Raw genomic sequence first — 12,385 nt, 5'->3', positions numbered from 1 at the left:
TCTCTTCCCCTGTACTGTCTCTTGGAGGATGATCTTGGATAGGCCAGAGGATCTTGTTACATGGCCATACCACTTCAGCTTGCGCTTCTTCACGGTCATCAGGAGGTCTTCATATGACCCAGTGCATTGGGTGTTGATGTTGCAGACCTCTTCATTAGTGACGTGGTCGAAGTATGAGATGCCCAGGATTTTACGGAAGCATCTCATCTCTACTACCTATATTTTCCATTCAAGTTCTGCCATAAGGGTCCATGTCTCGCACGCATACAGAAAAATGGAGATGACCAATGCGTGCAGTAGTTTAAGTTTGGATTCCAGGGAGATATTCTTGTTCCTCCAAACAGCTTTGCCACTGCTGCTGTTATTTGTGCAGTTCTTGCCCAAATTTCTGCCTTGGATCCTTCATCAGTGATGATTGCCCCCAAATATTTGAACTGTTTCACTGTCTCCAGCTCTTGTCCACTGACAGTGATATGTGAGCTGATCCCATCACGTTTGTTTGTCATCAGCTTGGTTTTCTCTGCACTGATTTCCATGCCATATTTTGCAAAGGTTTCATCCAATCATTTCACAAGGTTGGCAAGTTCATCTTCGCTGCCTGCCAAGCCATCAATGTCATCAGCGATTTGAGATTGTTTACCCCCGAATGCTGAATGTGCATATGTGATCTTCTAGGGCATCAGTCATTATGCGCTCCAAGTAGATGTTGAACATGTGGGTGAAAGAAGGCAATCTTGCCAGACTCAAACAGTAGTGCGAAACCACTCTCCTATTGTGCCATTGACAAGAACTGCATTGCTGGCCTTGGCATACAGTTAAGAACATAAGAACATAAGAACGGCCGTACTGGGTGAGACCAAAGGTCCATCTAGCCCAGTATCCTGTCTACCGACAGTGGCCAATGTCAGGTGCCCCAGAGGGAGTGAACCTAAAAGGTAATGATCAAGTGATCTCTCTCCTGCCATCCATCTCCACCCTCTGACAAATAGAGGCTAGGGACACAATTCCTTACCCAGTTGTTTAATGGTAAGAATAAGCTTACGACCAACATTGTATTTCTTCATGGTTGCCCGGAGAGCTTCATGCCATACTCTGTCAACAAAGACATGGTAAATGTCCTGATGGTGTTGTAAGTACTTCTCACATAGAACACGAAGTTTGAAAATCTGTTCAGTGGCATTTCTTTCAGCACGAATGTCAGCCTGTTCTTCAGTGATGATATTCTCTGCTTGTGGCTTCAATCTGTTCAATATGACTTTCAACATCACTTTGCTGGGATGGCTAATTAAGCTTATGGTCCGGTAATTTTGACACAATTGGCAGAATGATGATTAGTGACTGTGTCCACGTGGAGGGCCACTTACTGGTCTGCCAGATCTTGTTGCAGATCTTGGTGAGTACATCTATTACTATTTCTCCTCCGAATTTCAACAGTTCAGCTGGGACGTTGTCAATACCTGTAGCCTTTCCATTCTTGAATGATTTCACAGCTGTGTCCACCTCTTCATGCAGTATTGGAAAGTCATCCTCCTCTGTTGAATCTGAGCTGTCTAAGACACTAGAATCTCCATTTGTCTGGTGGTTGTATAGATCAGAGCAGTAGTTTGTCCACCTATTGATGATGTCCCTTTCTTCTGTAAGACTGTTCCCTTCTTTGTCTTGAATTGCGTTAGCTTTGATCCATCTTTCCTTCGTCAGATCTTTTACACCCTGGAAGGCTCGTTTTCTATTTTTATGGTTGATACACTCTTCAATATTAGAGCATTGTTTTTCAATCCATATCTCCTTGGCCACCTTCATTCCTGTTTTGATATTTCTGCCAATTACTCTGTATTTATCAGCTCCCTCAGTGCTGTTCTTGTCTCTCTTAAGTTCTCTTCTAATGTCACACATTTGTAGTATTTCATTTGTGACCCATGGTTTTGTCTTCTTACAATGTTTCCCAACAATGTCCATTGCTGCCTCATTCATTACAGCATTGAAATTGTTGGTCATTGTTTCTACGTCTTTCTCTAGAGCAAGCAGCGGGGCAAATTTTCCGCTGATCATTGTGTGGAATGACTCTGCAACGTTTCGGTCTCTGAGTCTTTCTAAGTCAAACTTGGTTCTGGTGAACTTTGGCGTGACAATTTTCCTTAGCCGCAGCCAAAAAATTAGCATCACAAGATTGTGATCATTTCCAATATCAGCACCGGGGAAGCTCCTTGTTTTAATCCCAGTTAATCCCAGAATGAAATTGGTTTTGCACCATGATGTAGTCGATCTGGCTGTGATGTAGACCATTAGGTGCATGCCATGTTGATCGTCTGGATGCTTTATGTGCTCCTAATGTGTTTGCAAGAACCAGACTGTTATAGCTTGCAAACTCCAAAATTCTCAATCCCCTCTCATTGGTTACTGCATTACAGAAAGGGACACAATAATCTCGCCAATCTGCCTGTGCGTCAGCATTCCAATCTCCTTGTACAATCAGAATATCTTTCTTGTGTACCTTATCGGTGATGTCTTAGAGCTGATTGTAAAAATCTTCAGTTTGCTCATCATCATAGTCTGTTGTAGGGGCGTAGACTTGTACCACTGTCATATTAAACGGTACTGACTTTAGATGGATGGAAATAAGCCTGCTGGACATTGGGCGGCATCCTAATACTGAAATCTTGATATCTTTATGCACAAGAAATCCTACACCGTGGACATGTTTGTCCTCTCCACTGTAATAGAGTATATGGCCTTCTTCCATTAGTACTTCTCCAAAGTTCTTCCATCTGACCTCAGAGATTCCTAGGAGGTGCCAGGTATATTGTTCCATTTTGTACATGAGTTCTTTCAAGCTCCCTATTTGTCTCAGTGTCCTTACATTCCATGTGGCTATGGTGATGTTATCTCTTCCAGGGATCCTCTTTGTTGGGGTTACACCAGTAGTATACTTGTCACGTCTGCCCTGGTGGGAGATGGATGGTGGCATCATTATTAACCCAGGCTGTGACCAATCCGGCATGGACATAGTTGACTTATTCATCATATGGTGTGTCTTGGGCAAATTTCTAACCTGGCGGAGCCCATCCCTCTCCAGGCAGCCTCTTATGACATGCAGGAGGAGCAGTGGGCCTATTCTGTCCCCGGACTCACAGAGGGCGTTACTATTTATAAGGACTTAATAATACTTACTATGAACCCCATACGAGGCTAACATCACTCACTTACCACCAGGGTTCCATTGAAGGTTAATGAGTTAATGTTTCTGTAGGACATTGAAGATTAAATATTACTTGGTATTAATCTTGTTTATTATCATTATATGAAGACCTTACAAGGCAAAAGGCATGAATCAACTTCCCAGGTTGTCCTACAAAATGGGGATTGAACTGTGGAGGGTTTTGTTGGTTTTCTTTCAAATTGTGAGCCAAGCTTATGGGAGCTAGAGAATTATAGTCTTAAGTCTTTTAATTTCTTCAGCTGCACAAACCATGCATACAGTATGCTGCAGGAATAGGAATGTAATTGTGTAAATGCTCTCTTTGGGCATGTAGTGTTTTGCAAATGAATCTTGACAGGGTTTTTCTTGGTTTTCCAACAGGAATGTCCTAGTGGGGTTGTTAATGAAGAGACGTTCAAACAGATCTATGCACAGTTTTTTCCACATGGAGGTGAGTAGAGTGCTTTGTAACTGTCAGACTTATTGAAGCATGTCTTAAAATTCATGTCTGCCAGCTAGCAGCAAAACTATGTCAGCTAGTGCATACTGTAACTTTGAGTTGATTTTTTAAAGTTTTACTGAGGTTTTTTAAATATAAAAATACAAATGAGTAAGAAAATAAATATAGACCCCTTAGAATACCTATTGCACAGAAATACAGGTAAGCCTGCAATAAAGATCATTACCGGGGTCAACCCCCTTTTTTAAGATGAACACTGGTACAGTGGTTAGGGCATTTGACTGGGAGTCAGGAAACCTGGGGTTCATCCCTGCTCTGCCTCCCAGCTGCTGCGTCACCTTGAGCAAGTTATTTCCCTTTTCTGTGCCTGTTTCCTGTTCCACACGCAGTCTCTCCATTCTGTATAGAATATCAACTCTTTGGAGCACAGACTTCTCTTACAATTATTTTTACAGCACCTAGCACAGTGGGGTCTCTGTGATGGGTTCGGTCACAGAGACCCCCTTGGGACTCTCACCTGACATGCTTAAACTACCTCTGAGCCCATTTTCCCTGTCAGCTTGGGACTCCAGAACCCTGTCCTGTTGAGCCAGACACACAAACCAGCTGCAACACAGACCCAGGGTCTGAACCACGTCCCCAAAGCTGCAGGCCTTAACTGAAAACCACTCAGCAGGTACTCCTGTCTCCAGCACTCAGACACCCAGCTCCTAATGGGATCCAAACCCCAAATAAATTTGTTTTACTCTGTATAAAGCTTATACAGGGTAAACTCATAAATTGCTTGCCCTCTATAATACTGATATAGAGATATGCACAGCTGTTTGCTCCTCCGGGTATTAATCACTTACTCTGGGTTCAATAATAAACAAAAGTGATTTTACTAAGAATAAAAAGTAGGATTTAAGTGGTTCCAAGTAATAACAGACAGAACAAAATAAGTTACCAAGCAAAATAAAACAAAACACGCATATGTTTCATCTTTCTTCATATTGTTATGGTTTCTGCTATTAAAAGCTGCCCTTCATCTGGCCTTAGAATCTGTTCTTGCTTTAGATGTAAAGACTTCTAAAACCATCTTTAACAATGTTTAAGGTTCAGTGCAGACTCTGTGGAAGTCCTCTGGGACTTCTCATCGAAGTCTCAATAAAATCTGTTCAGCTTTTCAGCCTTTATCTTACTGTTCTAAATGGAACTCAAGTGATGTGTCAAAACACTCAGTAAACAGGACAAATCCAGAGTTCAGATGGCCCTATTATTTTTCCTTTCTAGCCAACCACCTGTTCTGTTGTATGGCAGAATGGGCCTCCATTAGAGATGGGATTTGCTGGTTTAGTGAACAACTGGATTAGTCAGTAAGGCTTTTAAAAAGGACCTGTGGGTCAGTTGGTTATATGGACTGCCCAGCAATCTGTGAGCTAGTGGAATATTCTTGTTTTCATAATTCCTTTCTAGCCACATCCCAGTGAAGGCTAGCACCAAAATTTGCTACCAGTATACAGCCTTTTAGAATATTGCAACTCTAGAATACCTCCAGTGCATTTTATATGTAGAAAAAAGATGGATGTGAAGGGAACATATGGGCTGAATAATTTGTTGCCATACTTGAATTGCCCCATGGGCTTAAGTTTCCTTTCTCTCCTTATTTTCCCAGCCTGAAAATCCAGATCATTGCCATGTTGATAAATTCTTGTTTATTTCTAGGGTCTTTTCCAAGTACTCTTAATGAGCCCTGAGTTGTAATTCTTCACTTCTTTATACCAGTTTACAGAAACAATTTCCAGAGAAGCCACATTGGTTACTGGAGGGAAATGAGGCCATGAATGTTGCTAATAGTCATTAGTGAAAATGTGTGCATAATAAGCTTCAAGATAATCTATGTCTTTGTGTTTTTCAGATGCTAGTATGTATGCCCATTATCTTTTCAATGCGTTTGACACTACACAGACTGGATCAGTGAAGTTTGAGGTAATTAACTTGCATCATATTTTGGTCATCTTTCCCAGACAATCTTAGTGATTTTTCATCTTCCACATCCACTCTTCACTCTGAACTATTAGTATTTTCAGGATAAATTGTTGGAGTCTTTAGACAAAAATCAACCAGGTGACGTTGCATTTTCTCTTTATCTAAGGACCTCATGTTTAATGTTATCAGCACCACAGGAAAAGTTAGTTGTCAAAGGTGGAGAAGAGAGAGGAGTGGAGAGATTTGACAGCAGAATCAGTGGGAGAGGGACAAGAGTTGGGGAGGAGGATGCAGAGTGGTAGAGGTGTCAGTGGGTAGAACAGAAGGGCCTGTGATGCTTACGACTTCTATAGTGGTTGAGGCTACTGCTGAACATACAGATGTAGGTTACAATTAGATGTATTGTCTTCTGGATTCCTTTTTTAAAAATAAGCTTACTTATATAACCAATTGAGCAGCCATCTTCAGGCCCCTGGCTGCTGAAGGAGAAAACATCCATTCATTAACCAAAAGTTGGTCTGGTGCTCCAGCTACAAAAATCTATTATTAAAATTCACCTTTTTATGTATACAAGGATTTGTGGCACATGGGCATGAAGTAATAGATCTAAGCAGGAAGGACTTAGGAGTTTGGAACAAGGTTCATTGTATGTCCCAGAATAAAGCTATACTCTTCTACCATATGACCAAGAATATTAGTATGTTCTAGAAGGGGCAGAAATGTGTTGTTCCATTTATTATGTGTGTGGTGGAAAAGGTACCACATGAGTAAAGTGGTTCTCTGTGACAATACCTGTGCAGGTGTGAGGTGGAGTATATAACATGAGCTATCAAGTTATTCATATGGCAAAAATTATACTAATATCTGAGTTATCCTCTGAGCATGTCCATTATGAATTAGATGTTTCTAGAGAACTAAATAGACTCAGACCAAACTAAATGCTTAGATAGGGAAGGTGTATCATTAACTATCTTTAATGCTTATTAGTTTGTCCCCATGATTGAGCTTTTCCTAAAGCTCAACAAATCCTAATTCCTCCCGGAGCCCTAGCAGTGAAGTTTCTTATGGGCTGTTTCTGTAATGCCAAGCCCTTTGGGGGGGTCATTGCCAGCAGGCATTGAACCTGGGATCTCTAGATCTTAAAGCATGAGCCTGTGCTGCCTGAGCTAAAAAGAAGTTTTCTGTTAGTCGAGGCTGTAGCAATCTGATCAACCTCTTTATTTGGCCCAGCGGCTACTACAGGGTGGGAGGGAGGGAGAACAGAGCCCTTATATATTTAGTGGAAGGAGGGGCTAAAGAGTTTTATGGTGACAGTATTCTCCAAACAGGAAGTAAAGATGTTTTAAGAAGTTACTTTTTTTAAAAGGCTTAAAATAACTTATTTCTTTCTTCATTGAACTAGGGTTTTGTGATGGCACTATCAACTTTGTTGAGAGGAACAGTTCATGAAAAGCTAAGATGGACATTTAATCTTTATGACATAAATAAAGATGGATATATAAACAAGGAGGTAAGGCATTTTATGGCATTGACATCTGTTTAATTTCTAAAAGGACTGACTGGCTCATGTGGCACAGCGTAATTCATGTTTCATGCTGCTAATTAAGTGCCAGTCAGCATTGGGTTTGAGCATTTCCTTTTATTAGTATTCAAGGAAAAGTGCATGGTTACTTTGTATTGTACAATTATAGAGCCTATATTTTTCCTGTGTTGTGATGTGTCTTAAAAAAAATTACTTAGCCAGGAGCAAATTCTGCATTCATAAAGGTATATATTGATTCCTATCTTAGGATAGGTATCAAATTACTGGTATGAGAGTGACTATGCTAATGCCTGTAAGTCCCTGAGCATGCCTAGTGTTAGCTAGAAATTTTCTGAAGCCTTGATATACTCAGACAAAGCTTAGTGTTTGCCCATTTTATAAAAAGCACAGTGCCTTCTCTCCCCACAAGCTTGACCCCCGAATGATTTACTAGATCTACAACAAAATATTCTCTGGAGAATGTGCATTGAACAGTGGTGCTGAATTCTTCCATCCAATGCGTGTACGCTGTTTATAATGGCAGTCATATACATGTAGAATTGAAGAAGGGTTTCATTCTTGCCTCTGCTTGAAGCTTCCTGGATAACTTTAGGCAAGTCAAGGTAGATTGCGGTTTTTAAAAGAGTCCTAATGGATTTTTTTATACCTAGAAAATATAGACAGAAATAATGTCACTTAGATGTTTATTGACCTGAATGTGTGGGCATGATCAAATGATTAGTCATCCAGGTCACATTAATTTACACAACCTCTTGCAGGTACAAAACCAGAGAGCAGGTTGGTAACATCTGTCTCTTAATTTCTCTCTTCTTCAATTTCCTTATTTGAATATTGAGGCTGATACTGTTGTGTTAGCTGCCACCAGGTGGCGATGTTACACAAAGTCTTTCTCATTTTTCTTTGTACAAGTAAGATTTTAATCTTGGTCTTGAGGTTTTGTTCTCCTGGTAAAGTATCTTTGGGGGAGCTGTGGGAAGCAACAGGGGTGTTTGCTCTTGCCTTAATCTCCTTAACTAGTCAACTTCTGGAAGTCAGGCATTAAGGTTTGGCTGACATCCCTGAAAGAGGTATTCGCCTACATGCTGTTTGTGAGAGCACCTGTGGTGTCTATAGTGTATAAATAAAATAAGATACACTAAAAATAAACCCAGATTTCATGTTATTGATTCCTCCTCCAATAGAAAGATGACATACAGGGCCTTGACATCTGCTGTCACTCACAGAGGCGTGACAATGCTTACTTCTCCAGAGTTTTGTGGGGCTTAATCAAATAAAGCCAGATTATGCCACATTAATCCAGACTGAGTTGCACATTACTGCATCAAATTGATTTCAATAGGACAGCCCACAGAATATAGTACTACTCAACGTAAGGGTGGCAAATTCTAGCTCTTAATATCTAACGAAAGACTTTGACATCCTTGGATTTCAAATCTTTGGCACGAGGGAACTGCAAAGGGGAGAGACAAACTTGGTTCGTAGATTGTATCGGAGGGAAGAGGTTAGTGATGTGAGCTACTCGTTGAGAGTAATCAAAGAACCTGCCAGTGACACCAGCATGTTTTCAAATAGTTCTAGCGTAATACAAGTGTCATGTAATGGGATAGAGTTAGTCAGTAGTGTAGTTAAGACTTGCGCAGTTCTTGGGAGCCCAAGTGAGAACAAACTCCCACAATCCCTGTCCTCCCTTGGCCAAGGAAACCGTGCCAGTAACAACTGTGTTGGAAAACTTTTGTCCAGTGTGGTACAGGCAGACAGAGTACATAGATTAACATTACAGTATATTTAGTCTGGGATTTTCAAAGGAGCCAATAGGCACCCAACTCCCATTCACTCTCAGTGAGGAGTTGAGCACTTAACTACTTTATGCCCCTTTGAAAATCCCAATCTCCATGCTGAAGCTCAGCAAACTCAGGCTTCAAAGGACTTAAAGCTAGAAAATGAACTAATTATTCATTTCTGTTCACACCAAGGTGAGGGCCCTTGTCAAATTATTCTTTGTTTCCCCTATCACCAAAAGAAGACAGTCTAAATTATTTCTACGCATCTCTGTCAATGAAAGTTAAGCAAGCAAATAACATAATGGCTCTACTGCAGCATGGTTGGATTTATAGATACGAAGACCAAAACAAATGGGATGGTATGCATCTACACACTGTTTGCACAATCTCATTTTCAAAGTAGGATGATCAAACACATGATGAGCCCAAAACTAGCTGGAAGTGGTTGCATCTACTTGGGAAAAAAAGTCCTTCCAGCCCTTTGCTTCTTTCTGAGTGTTAGTTTGGATTCGAAGTTTTTGTAGTCGAGTAGCAACCCATTTTTTGATTACTTTTGCCTTTGCACATCCAGGTTATAGATAAAGAAGATATCCTGATCTTAATCTTGATCATTTTCTTCAAAGTAACCTGAACTTTCCCTTTAAGCAAGTCTTTATTACAGAAGATTTGTCACATTTGATAGTGGTACAGAAACAAAGAAAAATCCTTTCCCCAGCTCAAAAGAGCTTCATCCAAATACTTTATTCTCAAGCTTTGGGAATGTGGGTTGTAACAGAAAGATACAACAAGTATTCAAATAGAAAAGAAAGAACAAGGGCCTACTTCAGATTCCACCACCAGCCAATTCTTCAGCTGCCAGTTGTAGCAAATTGCCTCATCTAAAGCTGTCCCCTCTCAGACTGCCAAGGTACTGTTTATAGAGTGCTCTGATTTAACTCTGAGCTTCCAGTTGTGCCTTCAGCCACTTGGCCACCTCATTAAGCCCAGCTTCAACCTGCAGGACAGATGAGCAATTAGTTAATTCATTTGGTACCAGTCCTAAGATAAGGCCTGTGCACCTGCCCAATGTTCTCCTGATGGCATGTTAAACTTCCTTCCCTTATGCATGGCTCAGGCAGCTAAATGCAAGTTAATGATCATGCCACTGAAAAACTGTGGTTTAACACAGGTATTCTGCCGAATTTGCCGCTCTCAGACACCAATATATCCAAGAGTGTATAAGATTGCTGAACATGTAGTCCCTGCTCCTTTTGCCTACTGGAAGCCCTACTTTGAAATATGTTCACCTTAATGTGTCTAAATGTTGTATAAAGGCGTATATGCAAGTAAGACCAAATCCGAGCATCCAAAAGATTTCAGGAAGGCCCATATTTGACACTAGGTTTTGAAAGTATTCTAGTAGCTAATTTCTTACTCTTTGTAGTGTGCTGTTGTCCAGTGTTTTGGCTGGTCTGTGATCAGTTTTGAGCTCTTCCTGATAGGAATTATGTCTTGGTCTATATTCTCTAATGCACTGTGTTCATCTGTGGTTTAACACAAATGCTTAGCAATAATAAGTGCATTGAGACAACGGAGAAAGGTGGAGTAAGATTGTAAGATTTTTGGGACAGGGCTGACTACTATTTTGTGTCTGTACAGTTCCTTGCACAATGGAGCACCATTCTTGGTTGGTCCTTAGTCACCCCTGTAATAGACATGATTAATAAGTCAAAAGACCACAAGTTCTATTGTGGGGCCAATTCTGATCAGTCTCTGTGGATAGTGCTGGAGGTGATTCTTCACAATCACTGGATGAAATTGGGGAAATTATAGTGGCCTCATAGGAGCTTTTGCAGCATGATTGACAAGTGATAGCAGAGCAAGAGAGATCCATTTGTAGACTAGCATATGTATGATGACATCCGTGTGTATACCAATAGAGGCTTGTGGTATCTGGAACTATGGTAGAAATGCCAAGAGTGAGACCTAGGTCTAGGCCTTCCTTAACATTAGGAAGAGAGTGAAGAACTGGGCCTTATTCAGTAAAAGAAAATAATGTACAGCTTGTTTGTATTAATTTCCCTGTTGTATGTTTGCATGTCACTACTCCAGGAAATGATGGATATAGTAAAGGCAATTTATGATATGATGGGCAAGTACACATATCCTGTTCTCAAGCAAGATGCTCCAAGACTGCACGTAGAAGTTTTCTTCCAGGTACTTAGTTGATTTCTAATGCATTTCTCTTGACACTTAGCTACCAGCAAAACCTGAGCAATGACACTCAATCATTCCGAATTTCAGTGGTAGCCTCTAAGTTTGGAAGATACTGTAGTTTTATCCAAGTTACAAAATGACATTCTACATATGCAAAAATATATCAGTATTATGAGAACTAAAAATGTTTCTTTGTTTTGTTTTGCAGAAAATGGATAAAAACAAAGATGGTGTTGTAACTCTAGATGAGTTTATTGAATCATGTCAGGAGGTAAGGACAATCTTATTGCTGCCATGAAAGCAGAGAAGATGGTTTCATGCCACAATGTTCATATCCGCTCTGGATTTCAATCCACTCCAGGTCTCTGGGTGCTCAGGATCCCAGGTTTCATTCTATTAGATGTTCAAGCCAGCTGCAAAATTCAGCTCTGGGTTCTGATCTGTGAATCTCCCTAAAGATCAGAGTGCTTGCTACCTACATGGATTTGGTGCAAAATAGTCACTGAATACAGACTGTTCATTTCCAGTGCTGATGGCCAGTGCTTTTATTTTCCCAAGTGAATTCCTGATTCCTTGTTACTGTACACAACTCTTAGGGAAGCTCCTGGAGCCTTTAACTTATGTAGAGAGACATTGTCAGCCTCTCAAAAACAGAAAAATATGCAAGTGGTTTTTTTTCTGGATAACATTAACAGGGACTACCACAATGTCTGAGCTGTCCAAAAGCATAAAATCTGCCTAGGAACCTTTCAGTTACAACACTGACTCATAAAACTCATTGATGTTCAAGGTCAAATGTTAAAAACAAGTACTGTAATCAAAATGATGATTTTTCCAAAATGAACATCTTTGACAAATTCCATAAATTAAACTGGCTGTGGTAATTATTTACTGTTATTTTAGTGCCTACACAAAGACCAGCATCTGCATGAACATGCAATTAGCCCAACATCTATTTTCTTGGACTCCAATTAACTGTGTGACTGTTTGGTCAGGGATGTTTCCAGTATTTAAGCAGTGCAGTAAAAGCCTGTGCCTTTTATAGAGTTTAAAACGGCACTAATTATCATTTACCAAGCATCAAGCTTTCCCTAGAAACTAATTCTTGTTCTCTAATCAAAACATTTCAATTTTTTCAGGTATTTTTGGGGGGGCGGGGTAGGGAGGGAAAAGGGAGTTTTCAACCAAAGCAATTGGGCAGTTTCGGTCACCCAAATCTGCATTTTTTTTGGTGAAAAAAG

General features: G+C 40.4%; 1 protein-coding gene across 5 annotated transcripts in view; it reads left to right on the top strand.

Moving 5' to 3' along the window:
* The window catches only part of KCNIP1 (potassium voltage-gated channel interacting protein 1), a 559,284-nt gene that overhangs the window by 536,996 nt on the left and 9,903 nt on the right, over nt 1-12,385 (top strand). For 4 of the 5 annotated variants that reach the window (XM_005284075.5, XM_005284073.5, XM_065554849.1 and 1 more), the window contains 5 exons: nt 3,578-3,647; nt 5,554-5,624; nt 7,027-7,134; nt 11,040-11,144; nt 11,353-11,415. In XM_005284075.5, the coding sequence (XP_005284132.1) occupies nt 3,578-3,647; nt 5,554-5,624; nt 7,027-7,134; nt 11,040-11,144; nt 11,353-11,415 (417 nt within the window). The remainder of the gene's footprint in view (nt 1-3,577; nt 3,648-5,553; nt 5,625-7,026; nt 7,135-11,039; nt 11,145-11,352; nt 11,416-12,385) is intronic. The other variant, XM_042850771.2, reaches the window with a different exon arrangement.

This window comes from Chrysemys picta, chromosome 8, assembly GCF_011386835.1.
Source record: "Chrysemys picta bellii isolate R12L10 chromosome 8, ASM1138683v2, whole genome shotgun sequence".
In the NCBI taxonomy this organism is placed as follows: domain Eukaryota; kingdom Metazoa; phylum Chordata; order Testudines; family Emydidae; genus Chrysemys; species Chrysemys picta.
Note: the sequence above shows the minus strand (reverse complement) of the source record. Positions and strands in the feature narration are given on the sequence as shown.